The 15,313-nt window shown below is 38.0% G+C and overlaps 1 protein-coding gene across 7 annotated transcripts in view; it reads right to left on the reverse strand.

The window, feature by feature from the left end:
* The window catches only part of ptprea (protein tyrosine phosphatase receptor type Ea), a 320,826-nt gene that overhangs the window by 9,895 nt on the left and 295,618 nt on the right, over positions 1-15,313 (reverse strand). For all 7 annotated transcript variants that reach the window (XM_060940270.1, XM_060940271.1, XM_060940275.1 and 4 more), the window contains 4 exons: positions 14,337-14,472; positions 11,552-11,701; positions 11,266-11,359; positions 1,855-1,931 (listed from right to left, as the gene is read on the reverse strand). In XM_060940270.1, the coding sequence (XP_060796253.1) occupies positions 1,855-1,931; positions 11,266-11,359; positions 11,552-11,701; positions 14,337-14,472 (457 nt within the window). The remainder of the gene's footprint in view (positions 1-1,854; positions 1,932-11,265; positions 11,360-11,551; positions 11,702-14,336; positions 14,473-15,313) is intronic.

Below are 15,313 nucleotides of genomic sequence, written 5' to 3' on the forward strand. Positions count from 1 at the left end.
TCCTGCTGAAAACAATACTTCAGGTAGTTTATATATCTCATTTACACACTTCTGCACATGCATGTTCTTGTTGTGGGTTGATTATTGAAAACAGAGGCACTAAGTCACAACTGTGAAATATTAGTAAGAAATTGTGAGATAGCAAGTGATGATGATTGAGAAATATTAATTAACTGTTGTGAGATATAAAATTGCATTTGCAAGAAAAAAAGCCACAGTTATATGAAAATAACTAACAATAATGAGATAAAAAGTCACAATTGTGCAGTATTAACTTGCATTTGCCAGTGACCGTGTCACTTCACAGAATCCAGGGACACATGTCGGCCGAAACGAATCCGAGAAAATCGCAAAAGAAGCATTTTTTTTTCGAAATTTGTGATTTTCGTTTTTTTCCATAATGTGCAAGTTGAGATCTTGAAGAATGCAATCAGTATTTCAGATAATAGATTGTTTTGTTGGAAAAGCATACATTTTTTGTTGCAAATTGTCTCGTTTTTGTCAGGACTGTAGCCTGCTGGGGGGTGTGGGTAAATTACCATATGGCCCATTCACGTGACGATTTGTCTTTTTTTTTTCGCCAATCAGCTGTATGATACGAGCTGAGCTCGTGGCTACTTAAACTGCATACAGGCTTGTAATTTCACTATTGAATGAATATGGAGCAAGCTAAACAGATCACAGAAGAGCTGAAACACCGCGAAGCAAACAGACGCACAGTAGTTACATCAGAGATGACCATTTCTAACAAAAAAAATGCAACCAAATGGAAGTGTTCTAGGACTACATATTCCATCGGAGACATTGATGTGTGCAAGGTGACGTTTCTCCTTCTGATGGGGTAAGTTTATTAATCTAAGGTTGTGTGGTTATTTTTGCATGTAACGGAGAGTGTTGTGGTTTGGTTACATGAAACTAGTGTTGTGTTAGTTGTGTTATCATCGTGCTATCTTTCTTTCTTACGGTGTGAGTAATTTTTCAACCACAAAACGTTAAAGTATACTTTAGGACTTATTTTTGTACTTCATAATTGTTTTGGGCATACTTTGCATGGAAGGAAAATTGACGTGGTGATCTTTGTTTACATGAAAGTAGCATCGTGCTAGCTAGTAGGGGGTAGGGCTTTCCTTAATGTCATGCAAATGAGCACCATTATGTGCCCGCCCTGCACCCAGAGTAGCTGAGAAGGAAAACTTTGAGGGCGATTTTCTCCCTTTCCTGTTTTAAGAGGTATGCACTTTCAAAAGGCCACACATTCTTCAAATATTGTCAGATCTCCACATGGAAGGCATCATTGGAAAGCTTAGAAACTGTACTTCCTGAATCTGTCAATAACTCAAAATGCCCCCGGGACGACATGTGTCCCTGGATTTCGTGATCTGACATCTGCATAATATTTTCTTCTATGTGGCAGAAACAGGTTTCTATAGTAAAGGGTATTTTAAAAAAGAAAAAGAAAGACAAGAAAAAACAAACAAAAATATTCTATTGAAAAAAATGAATCTCCAAAGAAAATTATTAATATGCATTACATATTAATTTTACATATTACATTCATGCTAAAGGGGAATTACAGTTACAAAATGCTAAATTTCCCATCAAAAAGCATCAAAAAAGCAAGAAGTCAGAATAAAATATACATGTATGTTTGTGGCATATTTATATTTGACTTCGATTCATGTTTTAATGATTCAGTGAATCACTGATTCATTGACTCATTGATTAAAATCTTTTTTTTGTCCACATTACACCAGTTACACAACACAACTACCTGCAGAAAAACCCATGAATCATGCATCAAGCACCAGAAAAAATTAATAATAATAATAATAATAATAATAATAAGGGACTCACATCAATAAAAGATGCATTAATGTAGTCAGTGAACTCCTGCCCTCTCCTCATGGACAGGATCACTCTGTTGAAGTCATCTGCAAAAAATACCATGAAAGATATAGCATTTATCTCTTTGTAAAGTGTGAATGAGAGCATTTAGCAACACCTTTCCAGTTACGAAAGCTATATGGCCGTTTGATTTCATAAAATCGGTGAAATTTTAGTTCCCTCTGAAATTTGGCCATTGTGATATATGTTTATTTCTGTAATATTGCACAAAATATCGGGCCATTCTGTGGCTGGGAAGTTATTTAATATGAGGGGATTAAAGCAAATAATGTGTATGAAATCGCTCGCTTCGCGCAGTCAAGCAGACAGAGGAAGTCCGTATGCGCAGGTCTGACAAAACACTGTTCTAGTCATGAGCAACACTATAGTTATTATCAACACTATAGTTATTAGCAATACTGTTCTAGTCATTAGCAACGCTATAGTTATTAGCAACACTATAGTTATTAGCAATACTGTTCTAGTCATTAGCAACGCTATAGTTATTAGCAACACTATAGTTATTAGCAATACTGTTCTAGTCATTAGCAACGCTATAGTTATTAGCAACACTATAGTTATGAGCAATACTGTTCTATTCATTAGCAACACAATAGTCATTAGCAACACTATAGTCATTAGCAATACTGTTCTAGTCATTAGCAACACTATAGTTATTAGCAATACTGTTCTAGTCATTAGCAACGCTATAGTTATTAGCAACACTATAGTTATTAGCAATACTGTTCTAGTCATTAGCAACGCTATAGTTATTAGCAACACTATAGTTATTAGCAATACTGTTCTAGTCATTAGCAACACTATAGTTATGAGCAATACTGTTCTATTCATTATCAACGCTATAGTCATTAGCAACACTATAGTTATTAGCAACACTATAGTTATTAGCAATACTGTTCTATTCATTAGCAACACAATAGTCATTAGCAACACTATAGTCATTAGCAATACTGTTCTAGTCATTAGCAACACTATAGTTATTAGCAATACTGTTCTAGTCATGAGCAACACTATAGTTATTAGCAATACTGTTCTAGTCATTAGCAACACTATAGTTATGAGCAATACTGTTCTATTCATTAGCAACACTATAGTTATTAGCAATACTGTTCTAGTCATGACCAACACTATAGTCATTAGCAACACTATAGTCATTAGCAATACTGTTCTAGTCATTAGCAACACTATAATTATTAGCAATACTGTTCTATTCATTAGCAACACTATAGTTATTAGCAATACTGTTCTAGTCATGAGCAACACTATAGTCATTAGCAACACTATAGTTATTAGCAATACTGTTCTAGTCATGAGCAACACTATAGTTATTAGCAATACTGTTCTAGTCATGACCAACACTATAGTCATTAGCAACACTATAGTTATTAGCAATACTGTTCTAATGAGCAACACTATAGTCATTAGCAATACTGTTCTATTCACTATCAACACTATAGTTATTAGCTACACTATAGTTATTAGCAACACTGTTCCAGTCATTATCAACACTATAGTTATTAGCACTACTGTTCTAGCTATTAGCAACACTATAGTTCTTAGCACCACTGTTCTAGTCATGAGCAACACTATAGTTATTAGCACTACTGTTCTAGTTATTAGCAACACTATAGTTATTAGCACTACTGTTCTAGTTATTAGCAACACTATAGTTATTAGCACCACTGTTCTAGTCATGAGCAACACTATAGTTATTAGCACCACTGTTCTGGTCATTAGCAACACTATATTTATTAGCACCACTGTTCTAGTCATTAGCAACACTATAGTTATTAGCACCACTGTTCTAGTCATGAGCAACACTATAGTTATTAGCACCACTGTTCTGGTCATTAGCAACACTATATTTATTAGCACCACTTTTCTAGTCATTAGCAACACTATAGTTATTAGCACCACTGTTCTAGTCATGAGCAACACTATAGTTATTAGCACCACTGTTCTAGTCATTAGCAACACTATAGTTATTAGCACCACTGTTCTAGTCATGAGCAACACTATAGTTATTAGCAACACTGTTCTGGTCATTAGCAACACTATAGTTATTAGCACCACTGTTCTAGTCATGAGCAACACTATAGTTATTAGCACCACTGTTCTGGTCATTAGCAACACTATAGTTATTAGCACCACTGTTCTAGTCATTAGCAACACTATAGTTATTAGCACCACTGTTCTAGTCATGAGCAACACTATAGTTATTAGCACCACTGTTCTAGTCATGAGCAACACTATAGTTATTAGCACCACTGTTCTGGTCATTAGCAACACTATAGTTATTAGCACCACTGTTCTAGTCATGAGCAACACTATAGTTATTAGCACCACTGTTCTAGTCATGAGCAACACTATAGTTATTAGCACCACTGTTCTAGTCATGAGCAACACTATAGTTATTAGCACCACTGTTCTAGTCATTAGCAACACTATAGTTATTAGCACCACTGTTCTAGTCATGAGCAACACTATAGTTATTAGCAACACTGTTCTGGTCATTAGCAACACTATATTTATTAGCACCACTGTTCTAGTCATTAGCAACACTATAGTTATTAGCACCACTGTTCTAGTCATGAGCAACACTATAGTTATTAGCAACACTGTTCTGGTCATTAGCAACACTATATTTATGAGCACCACTGTTCTAGTCATTAGCAACACTATAGTTATTAGCACCACTGTTCTAGTTATTAGCAACACTATAGTTATTAGCAACACTATAGTCATTACCAACCCTCTTCTATTCATTAGCAACACTATAGTTATTAGCAACACTATAGTTATTAGCAACACTCTTCTATTCATTAGCAACACTATAGTTATTAGCAACACTATAGTTATTAGCAACCCTCTTCTATTCATTAGCAACACTATAGTTATTAGCAACCCTCTTCTATTCATTAGCAACACTATAGTTATTAGCAACCCTCTTCTATTCATTAGCAACACTATAGTTATTAGCAACACTATAGTTATTAGCAACACTATAGTTATTAGCAACCCTCTTCTATTCATTAGCAACACTATAGTTATTAGCAACACTCTAGTTATTAGCAACACTCTAGTTATTAGCAACACTCTAGTTATTAGCAACACTATAGTTATTAGCAACACTCTTCTATTCATTAGCAACACTATAGTTATTAGCAACACTCTTCTATTCATTAGCAACACTATAATTATTAGCAACACTATAGTTATTAGCAACCCTCTTATATTCATTAGCAATACTGTAGTTATTAGCAACACTGTTCAGTTCATTAGCAACACTATAGTTATTAGCAACACTGTTCTAGTTATTAGCAACACTATAGTTATTAGCAATACTGTTCTAGTCATTAGCAACACTCTTCTATTCATTAGCAACACTATAGTTATTAGCAACACTCTAATCATTAGCAACACTATAGTTATTAGCAACCCTCTTCTATTCATTAGCAACACTATACTTATTAGCAAGACTATTCTAGTCATTAGCAACATTATAGTTATTAGCACCACTGTTCTAGTCATTGCCAACACTGTAGTTCTTAGCAATACTGTTCTAGTCATTAGCAACACTATAGTTATTAGCAACACTATAGTTATTAGCAACACTCTTCTATTCATTCACTATAGTTATTAGCAACACTGTGCTAGTCATTAGCAACACTATAGTTATTAGCAACACTCTTCTATTCATTAGCAACACTATAGTTATTAGCACCACTGTTCTAGTCATTAGCAACACTATAGTTATTAGCAACACTGTGCTAGTCATTAGCAACACTCTTCTATTCATTAGCGACACTATAGTTATTAGCAACACTATAGTCATTAGCACCACTGTTCTAGTTATTAGCACTGCTGTTCTAGTCATTAGCAACACTGTTTTAATTATTAGTCACACTGTTCTACTTTTTAGCAAAGTTCCAGTTATTAGAAACACTGTTCTTGATCGCCTTTACATATTTATTGAATATCATACATGTTATTCTGCCACTGATTAATCATATGCTGTGTAATAATATGTTTAAGTTGGCAGAATTTTAACTTGATTTGACTTAGCGTGAATTTCTCATTGCTGGTGAACCGTAGTGTGGCAGGAAGACTTCAATGGGTGAGGAAAGGAAGTGTGATTTCATATTCACTTCCCTGTAAACAAAACACACATGTTGCTCTTGGATACCACAAATTATTCGGCAGTAATGGAGCAGAGTGATTCTGTTTAGCATGGCACCAATTCATGGCAACTTTCCAACTGTTCGGAGGCACTTTTTGAAGCGTTTCTTTTATTGTTATAATTGGTTATGTATTTGTATATCCACTATCTTATTTATGCAGATTAGCATATTACATTTTTCTCTTTTTACACTGCAAAAAATTGAAAACTGAATTTGAGGAGAAAATTACTTAATACTGGTGAAATTACAGTATCTTGCTGCATGGACAGATATTTTTACTTGATAAGACATCTTAGAATAAGTTGGTTGCAATCTAGAACTAGGTTTAATAATTTCAGAATTGGTGTCTTGTATTCTTCTAATAGGAAATGCTAGATTGTTTCAACTATTTAAGATATTTTCATTTGCTAAGATATCGTTTTTTGCGGTGTATCCTTCATTATTGAAAGTTTTTTCTTCCTTCTGTGGTAATATATGATGAGGTATTTTCTATGTATGCAACATTTTATTAGACATAGACTTGTCTAATATAAATTATTATTATTATTATGCATACAGGATACTTTTTCAGTGGAATAAAAACGTGTTCTATTCCCTTCTAGGTTTCATTCGTTTGGTTCTATAGCATGCAATATTGTTTGCATATCGCTTATCCTACATGTATTACGTCACTCTACCCAATGGAGAATGAGCATTGAATATGATTTACGATATTGCATGGTTGTCAAGACAACGACATCACACATCGGAGATGTAAAACTTCCACGTTAGTGAGCGACTGTGACAATTTGTGAACAAACATGACCACCAGGTTTGCTTCATTAAATATGGATGATTTTGAGAGAATTTTGAAAGAGAAGGATGTGTTGAACACCCGAAAGGAATATGTATGTATAATAATAATAATAATAATAATAATATCGACTGACTTTTTTCATGGTATATCAGTTTACAGTGCCTTGAAAAAGTTTTCAACCCCCATGGTGTTGGTCCTGTTTTGTCGCATTACAAGCTGGAATTAAAATGGATTTTTAGAGGGTTAGCACCATTTGATTTACACAACATGCCTACAACTTTAAAGATGTGCATTGTTGTTTTATTGTGACACAAACAATAATTAAGATGAAAAAACAGAAATCTGGAGTGTGCATAAGTATTCACCCCCTTTCGGATGAAACCCTTAAATAAGAGCTGGTCCAACCAATTCACTTCATAAGTCACATAATTAGTTGATTAAGATCCACCTGTGTGCAATCAAAGTGTCACATGATCTGTCACATGATGTCTGTATAAATCAACCTGTTCTGGAAGGACCCTGACTGTGTAACACTACTAAGCAAGCAACATGAGAACCAAGGAGCCTCCAAACAGGTCAGAGACAAAGTTGTGGAGAAGTATAGATCAGGGTTGGGTTATAAAAAATATCCCAAACTTTGAATATCCCACAGAGCACCATTAAATCCATTATAGCAAAATGGAAAGAACATGGCACCACTACAAACCTGACAAGAGAAGACCCCGCCCACCAAAACTCACAGACCGGATAAGGAGGGCATTAATCAGAGATGCAACAAAGACACCAACGATAACGCTGAAGGAGCTGCAAAGATCCACAGCGGAGATGGGCGTATCTGTTCATAAGGCCACTTTAAGCCGTACACTCCACAGAGCAGGGCTTTATGGAAGAGTGGCCAGAAAAAAAGCCATTGCTGATGATAACATTTTTGGAGTTTGCCCAACAGCATGTGGCAGACTCCCCAAACACATGGATGAAGATTCTCTGGTCAAATGAGACAAAAATGTAACTTTTTGGCCATCATGGGAAATGCCATGTGTGGCACAAACCAAACACCCTGAGAACACCATTCCTACAATGAAACATAGTGGTGGCAGCATCATGCTGTGGGGATGTTTTTCATCGGCAGGGACAGGAAAGCTGGTCAGGACTGAAGGAAAGATCTGTGTTAAAGTCCTTCCCACGCCCTGTGGCGCATCGGGCGGCGCCGATCTCCGTTTCCGCAGCCCTCGGCCTCTCCCCTATTACATAGCTAGGGTTACAGTGGGGGGCTAGTCCTCTGGTAACCACGAGAGTTTAACTCCCCACTCGCATCTGTATTGCAGCGTGCCTTGCCAGATGGTAGTAGGTACCATTTTTATGATGGTCTTTGGTATGACCCAACCGTGAATAGAACTCACGATCTCCCGATCAAGAGGCGGACACGCTACCACTAGGTCACTAGCCGGTGAAGGAAAGATGGATGGCACTAAATGCAGAACAATTCTGGAGGAAAACCTGTTTGAGTCGGCCAGAGGTTTGAGACTGTGATGAAGGTTCACGTTCCAGCAGGACAATGACCCTAAACATACTGCTAAAGTGACACCGTAGTGGTTTAAAGGGAAACATTTAAATGTCTTGGAATGGCCTAATCAAAGCCCAGACCTCAATCCAATTGAGAATCTGTGGCATAACTTGAAGATTGCTGTGCACCAACGCAACCCATCTCACTTGAAGGAGTTGGAGCAGTTTGTCCTTGAGGAATGGGCAAAAATCCCAGTGGCTAGATGTGCTAAGCTAATAGAGGCATACCCCCAGAGACTTGCAGCTGTAATTGTAGCAAAAGGTGGCTCTACAAAGTATTAACTTTGAGGGGGGTGAATACTTATGCACACTCCAGATTTCAGTTTTTCATCTTAATTATTGTTTGTGTCACAATACAAAAACAATGTGCACCTTTAAAGTGGTAGGCATGTTGTGTAAATCAAATGGTGCTAACCCCCAAAAATCCATTTTAATACCAGCTTGTAATGCGACAAAACAGGACAAACACTAAGGGGGATGAATACTTTTGCAAGGCACTGTACATTCAGCTAGCATGATATCGAACTTGTCTTCGACTCGTTCAGTATCATGCTAGCCGAATGGGATATATCTGATATACCACAAGAAAAAGCCAGCAAATATTATTTAAATATCAGTTAACTTCACACTGTAAAAAAAAATAGTTGAGAATACTTGAAATTTCAAGGCAACCGTCTGCATTAAGAATTTTATGTTTTGCCAACGATGTGCCCATGATAATCCAAACTATGATAAAACTGTTATCTTTATTAAGAATTCTTAATTAAGTCAATTTTCAATTCCTCATTCTGCCAACATAGATTTCTCTTTTTGCTGAACAGTGGCATTCACAGTAGTACAAAAAGGCAATTGAGGTTATCACAATTTTTTTTTTAGATTTTTTTGGGGCTTTTTTCACCTCTATTTGGATAGGACAGCGTAGAGACAGGAAATGAGCGGGAGAGAGAGAGAGACGGGGAGGGATTGGGAAAGGACCTCAGGTCGGAACCGAACCCAGGTCCCCGGATTTATGGTATGGCGCCTTATCCACCTGAGCCACGACGCCCCTGAGGTTATCACAAAACTATACATGCCTTTTTTCATTGTTCTACACAATCTACACATTGTTCTACACAACTGAGCGTCGTGGCTCAGGTGGATAAGGCGCCCTACCATAAATCCGGGGACCCGGGTTCGATTCCGACCTGAGGTCATTTCCCGATCCGTCCCTCTCTCCCGCTCATTTCCTGTCTCTACACTGTCCTATCCAAATAAAGGTGAAAAAAGCCCCCCCAAAAAGTCTGATAACCTCAATTGCCTTTTTGTACTACTGTGAATGCCACTGTTCAGCAAAAAGAGAAATCTATGTTGGCAGAATGAGGAATTGAAAATTGACTTAATTAAGAATTCTTAATAAAGATAACAGTTTTATCATAGTTTGGATTATCATGGGCACATCATTGGCAAAACATAAAATTCTTAATGCAGACTGTTGCCTTGAAATTTCAAGTATTCTCAACTATTCTTTTTTTACAGTGCAGGTTAATATCAGTTAATATCAAAAGTATAAATAAATGAACTGGGAAACAGTAAATTAGTAAAACTAATGGCATAAGAGCTCTATGAATGCTGTAGTCAGAGCCACTGTGCCACTTTCTTCAGCCTTCTTTAATTCTGGGATTTTTAAAGCAATAGTTCGGGATTTTTGACATGAATCTGTATGGCATCCCCGTCAACAGTGTCGTGCAAACACACTGACTTACCCCTGACAGCATCCTGTGAGTCCAGTTCTTGTCTAGTTTTGGTCCAGATGAAAGTAGTCCGGTAAGTTTGTTGGGGTCACGAAAGTAAAACGTTTTTCTTCTCAAAACAGTATGTGTTCAAAAGAGTGATATATTTGCATCACAAAACCGTTGCCAAATAAAAAGTCAGACCTCGAAATTATTTGGTGCTATATTTTGTCTCCCTCGGTATCACTGCGTGCTGTCATGTTGACATCTGCACAGGAATCAACACCTTTCCCATTGTTTGGCAGTGATTAGGAGTTCAGATCAGCGGCGCTAACAAGCTGCGGCTCCAGCTTCACCTTCTTCCACTTCTCTGTCCACCCTTTCTCTCTCTGCCCGTTCTAACTCCATCTGGCGAATTTCTTCATCTGTATATTCGGGTTCATTAAGATATCCCTTTGGCTGTGAGATGAAGTCAATGTTTTCAATGTCGCTGTCGTAGTCAGACATGTTGTCACTAACTTTGCTAGCAGTAAACAATGGATGAAACAGCCGTGGCTGTCACCTGGCGGCAGCGCGCAGTGATAAGAAGGGAGAGAAAATAGTGCCAAGCGATTTCGAGGTCTGACTTTTTATTTGGCAACGGTTTTGTGATGCAAATATATCACTCTTTTGAACACATACTGTTTTGAGACGAAAAACGTTTTACTTTCGTGACCCCAACAAACTTGCCGGACTACTTTCGTCTGGACCAAAACTGGACAAGAACTGGACTCACAGGATGCTGTCAGGGGTAAGTCAGTGTGTTTGCACGACACTATTGATGGGGATGCCATACAGATTCATGTCAAAAATCCCGAACTATCCCTTTAATGCTATGTGGTTGACCTGTTTCACCACTTCTTAGTGGCTTGTGAACTGCAATTTGCTCTTAACACAAAGCAAGCAGTCCAGTTTGTGTAATGAGCTACAGGTTTAGTAAATTAAACGTTAATATCTGATACCATGTGAAACCATTATTTTCTCAATTTCCTATCATTTGAAATATCTTAAATGCCACACTTTGTCAGACTTTTCAGATCTGCCAAGAACCCATTATAGCCAAAATCCTTACATGGAATAATCTGGAGCACTCGGTTCTTCTTCATGTTCGCCGATAGATTGCCCGTTCTCATGTTTTCCTTCATAATCCGCATGTTGGTGAGCTTCTGCAAATACGAGAAGTGACGCATTTATTTGTGAAACTGATCAATATGGACATTTCACAATGTGCTTTCATGGACTACTTTCAAACCCAGACTTGGATATGTATGATTCTGTTTTGGTCAATGTGTCATTGTTTCATTGTGTTTCGGTTGTTGGTTTCAGTTCCTCTCCCACCACAGGCGTTTTGTGCTCACCTTAAACTCTTCCTCGAGCCCCAGACGGTCTTGTGGTGCACTGGTGTTGTGCAGTTTGTGCAGATGTCCCTCTAAAGAGGACACATCCAGCTCAGTGTCCCCATACAGGTAGTATTCCAGGAGGGCCTGGTAGATGAACGAGTACTGCATCTGCACATATACACACACACACACTACATGTTTGAGGAACTGGGAGAGGAAAACCCCGACAAGATGCATGCGTGTTCAGTATAATTAGAATGGCCACTGGGTATTTTCCAATTACTCACCCTTGTGTACAGTGTCTTGTAAAAGTATTCATCCCCCTTGGTGTTTGTCTTGTTTTGTCGCATTAGCACTATTTGATTGACACAACATGCCTACCACTTTAAAGGTGCACGATTTTCATTCATTCATTCATTCATTCATTCATTCATTCATTCATTTATTGTGACACAAACAATAAGTAAGATGAAAAAACAGAAATCTGGAGTGTGCACAGGTACAATGGTGCTTGAAAGTTTGTGAACCCTTTAGAATTTTCTATATTTCTGCATAAATATGACCGAAAACATCATCAGATTTTCACACAAGTCCTAAAAGTAGATAAAGAGAACCCAGTTAAACAAACGAGACAAAAATATTATACTTGGTCATTTATTTATTGAGGAAAATGATCCAATATTACATATCTGTGAGTGGCAAAAGTATGTGAACCTCTAGGACTAGCAGTTAATTTGAAGGTGAAATTAGAGTCAGGTGTTTTCAATCAATGGGATGACAATCAGGTGTGAGTGGGCGCCCTGTTTTATTTAAAGAACAGGGATCTATCAAAGTCTGATCTTCACAACATGTGTTTGTGGAAGTGCATCATGGCACGAACAAAGGAGATTTCTGAGGACCTCAGAAAAAGCGTTGTTGATGCTCATCAGGCTGGAAAAGGTTACAAAACCATCTCTAAAGAGTTCTGTAAAAAGATGTACCTTTTGCTACAATTACAGCTGCAAGTCTCTTGGGGTATGTTTCTATTAGCTTAGCACATCTAGCCACTGGGATTTTTGCCCGTTCCTCAAGGCCAAACTGCTCCAACTCCTTCAAGTTAGATGGGTTGTGTTGGTGTACAGCAATCTTCAAGTTATGCCACAGATTCTCAATTGGATTGAGGTATAAGCTTTGATTAGGCCATTCCAAGACATTTTAAATGTTTCCCTTTAAACCACTACAGTGTCACTTTAGCAGTATGTTTAGGGTCATTGTCCTGCTGGAACGTGAACCTTCATTCTAGTCTCAAACCTCTAGCTGACTCAAACAGGTTTGCCTCCAGAATTGCCCTGTATTTAGTGCCATCTAGCGTTCCTTCAATCTTGACCAGCTTTCCTGTCCCTGCAGATGAAAAACATCCCCACAGCATGATGCTGCCACCACCATGCTTCACTGTAGGGATGGTGTTCTCAGAGTGTTGGGTTTGCGCCACACATGGCATTTCCCACGATGGCCAAAAAGTTCAATTTTAGTCTCCTCTGATCAGAGAATCTTCTTCCATGTGTTTGGGGAGTCTGCCACATGCTGTTGGGCAAACTCCACATGTGTTTGTTTGGGGTTTTTTTTCTTGAAGCAAAAGCTTTTTTTTCTGGCCACTCTTCCATAAAGCCCTGCTCTGTGGAGTGTACAGTTTAAAGTGGTCTTATGAACAGATACGCCCATCTCTGCTGTGGATCTCTGCAGCTCCTTCAGTGTTATCTTTGGTGTCTTTGTTGCATCTCTGATTAATGCCCTCCTTGCCCGCTCTGTGAGTTTTGGTGGGTGGCCTTCTCTTGTCAGGTTTGTAGTGGTGCCATATTCTTTCCATTTTTCTATAATGGATTTAATGGTGCTCCCTGAGATATTCACAGTTTGGGATATTTTTTATAACCCAACCCTGATCTATACTTCTCCACAACTTTGTCTCTGACTTGTTTGGAGGCTCCTTAGTTTTCATCTTGCTTGCTTAGTAGTGTTGCAGAGTCAGGGTCCTTCCAGAACAGGTTGATTTATACAGATATCATGTGACAGATCATGTGACACTTTGATTGCACACAGGTGGATCTTAATCAACTAATTATGTGACTTATGAAGTGAATTGGTTGGACCAGCTCTTATTTGGGGGTTTTCATACGAAAGGGGGTGAATACCTATGCACACCCCAGACTTATGTTTTTTTTCATCTTAATGATTGTTTGTGTCACAATAAAAAAAAAAAAAAACCTCTCCTTTAAAGTGGTAGGCATGTTGTGTAAATCAATGGTGCGAACCCTCCAAAAATCAATTTTAATTCCATCTTGTAATGCAACAAAACAGGTAAAAAACCAAGAGGGATGAATACTTTTGCAAGACACTGTATTATTAACTTTGAATAGAATGACGATAATTTGTTATGTTATAATAATTTTACTCAGAAAAAAAGTTTATCCAGAATCATGGATTTGTTTCAAGGCAAGTACTTTTTTATCTTATTTAAAAAATGTCTGTTCGTTATCGTCACTGAACTTGCTTACCATAAAAGCTCTCGACCTGCGTCTGTGCTTTAGACTAATAAGGAAGTGTGTACACTCAGAATAGACATTGACCTTGTTACTGGCAAGATTATCATCGTTATGAACAGCTAAGTCTGCAGTACACATGGGTGGAGGCTCTGAGGCTGAGACTAATATGTTGTACATCTAGTTTTTTTAGATATGTATTGTTAATCTTATTTTGTAGTTAATAGGACATTTTGTACAGGAGCACTAACCAAAGGGCGAACACCAGTAAAAGATGGCACACTCACATCTGTCTGTATAAGTTGTGATCTCTGATCTCGGATTCTGGACACGAACCCAAATACGTCAATCTTTTGTTCCTCGTACATCATGTCAATCATTGCATCAATCACGATGAAGGTACCTGTCCTTCCAACCCCGGCACTGAGAGAAAGCACGCACACACACACACACACACACATATGACAACAAACAAAAAAGATTTATGGGCGTTACAGACTTTATAATGAAAAAATGCACAAAATTAAACTTCCTGTCTCCTGCAGTACTGTTATGAATTCCCCTCTAAGCTCACCATCACACTACTGCTTTCATGTTATGTGTTGAGTTGATTTCTTATGTGTTATTTTTGGTCCTGTCTCCACCCCCTGTCCAGTTATTGGTTTATTACCTAATGTGTGCACCTGTTCTGAGTTTATCCCTTGATTAATTTGTCTTTAGTTACCTTAATGTTCCATGCCTCATGGCAAAGTCTCATTCATCATTAATGTGCTTGGGAACGAGGGAAGCCTTCGTTTCCCTCGTTCCCTGTTTCTTAGTTTCTAGTTGCGCTTCAGTGTTTCGAATGCTTGTGTGATGGACTACTTTAATTTGTTGCTTTTTTGACGCCTGCTCTCTGGCCATTGGATTGCCAGATTGTGAGAGTCCCTCGGAGGCGCATGCACATTCTGTGTATTCAGCTATGAGTGAGTCACTTTTTGTTTTGAAAGAGTGGTCCAGGTCCCTCGTAAACGACCCTAACCCATAACTACGTCATGGCTTGTTTACCGCAATGCATTATGGGTGATACCCGGGCTCAGCTCCGCCGTATTGTTTACTTTCGCCTTTGTTAAACACTGCATTGTTCTGTCTAACCGGTTTTAACCATGCCTAAAGTGAATTGCTGCGTGCCTTACTGCATCTCTACAACAAAGAGAACACCTCATTTGAGCTTTTATCAGCTGCCAGCCGAAAAGAAGAGAAGAAAGAAATGGATAAGTTTAAT

This window comes from Neoarius graeffei, chromosome 14, assembly GCF_027579695.1.
Source record: "Neoarius graeffei isolate fNeoGra1 chromosome 14, fNeoGra1.pri, whole genome shotgun sequence".
In the NCBI taxonomy this organism is placed as follows: domain Eukaryota; kingdom Metazoa; phylum Chordata; class Actinopteri; order Siluriformes; family Ariidae; genus Neoarius; species Neoarius graeffei.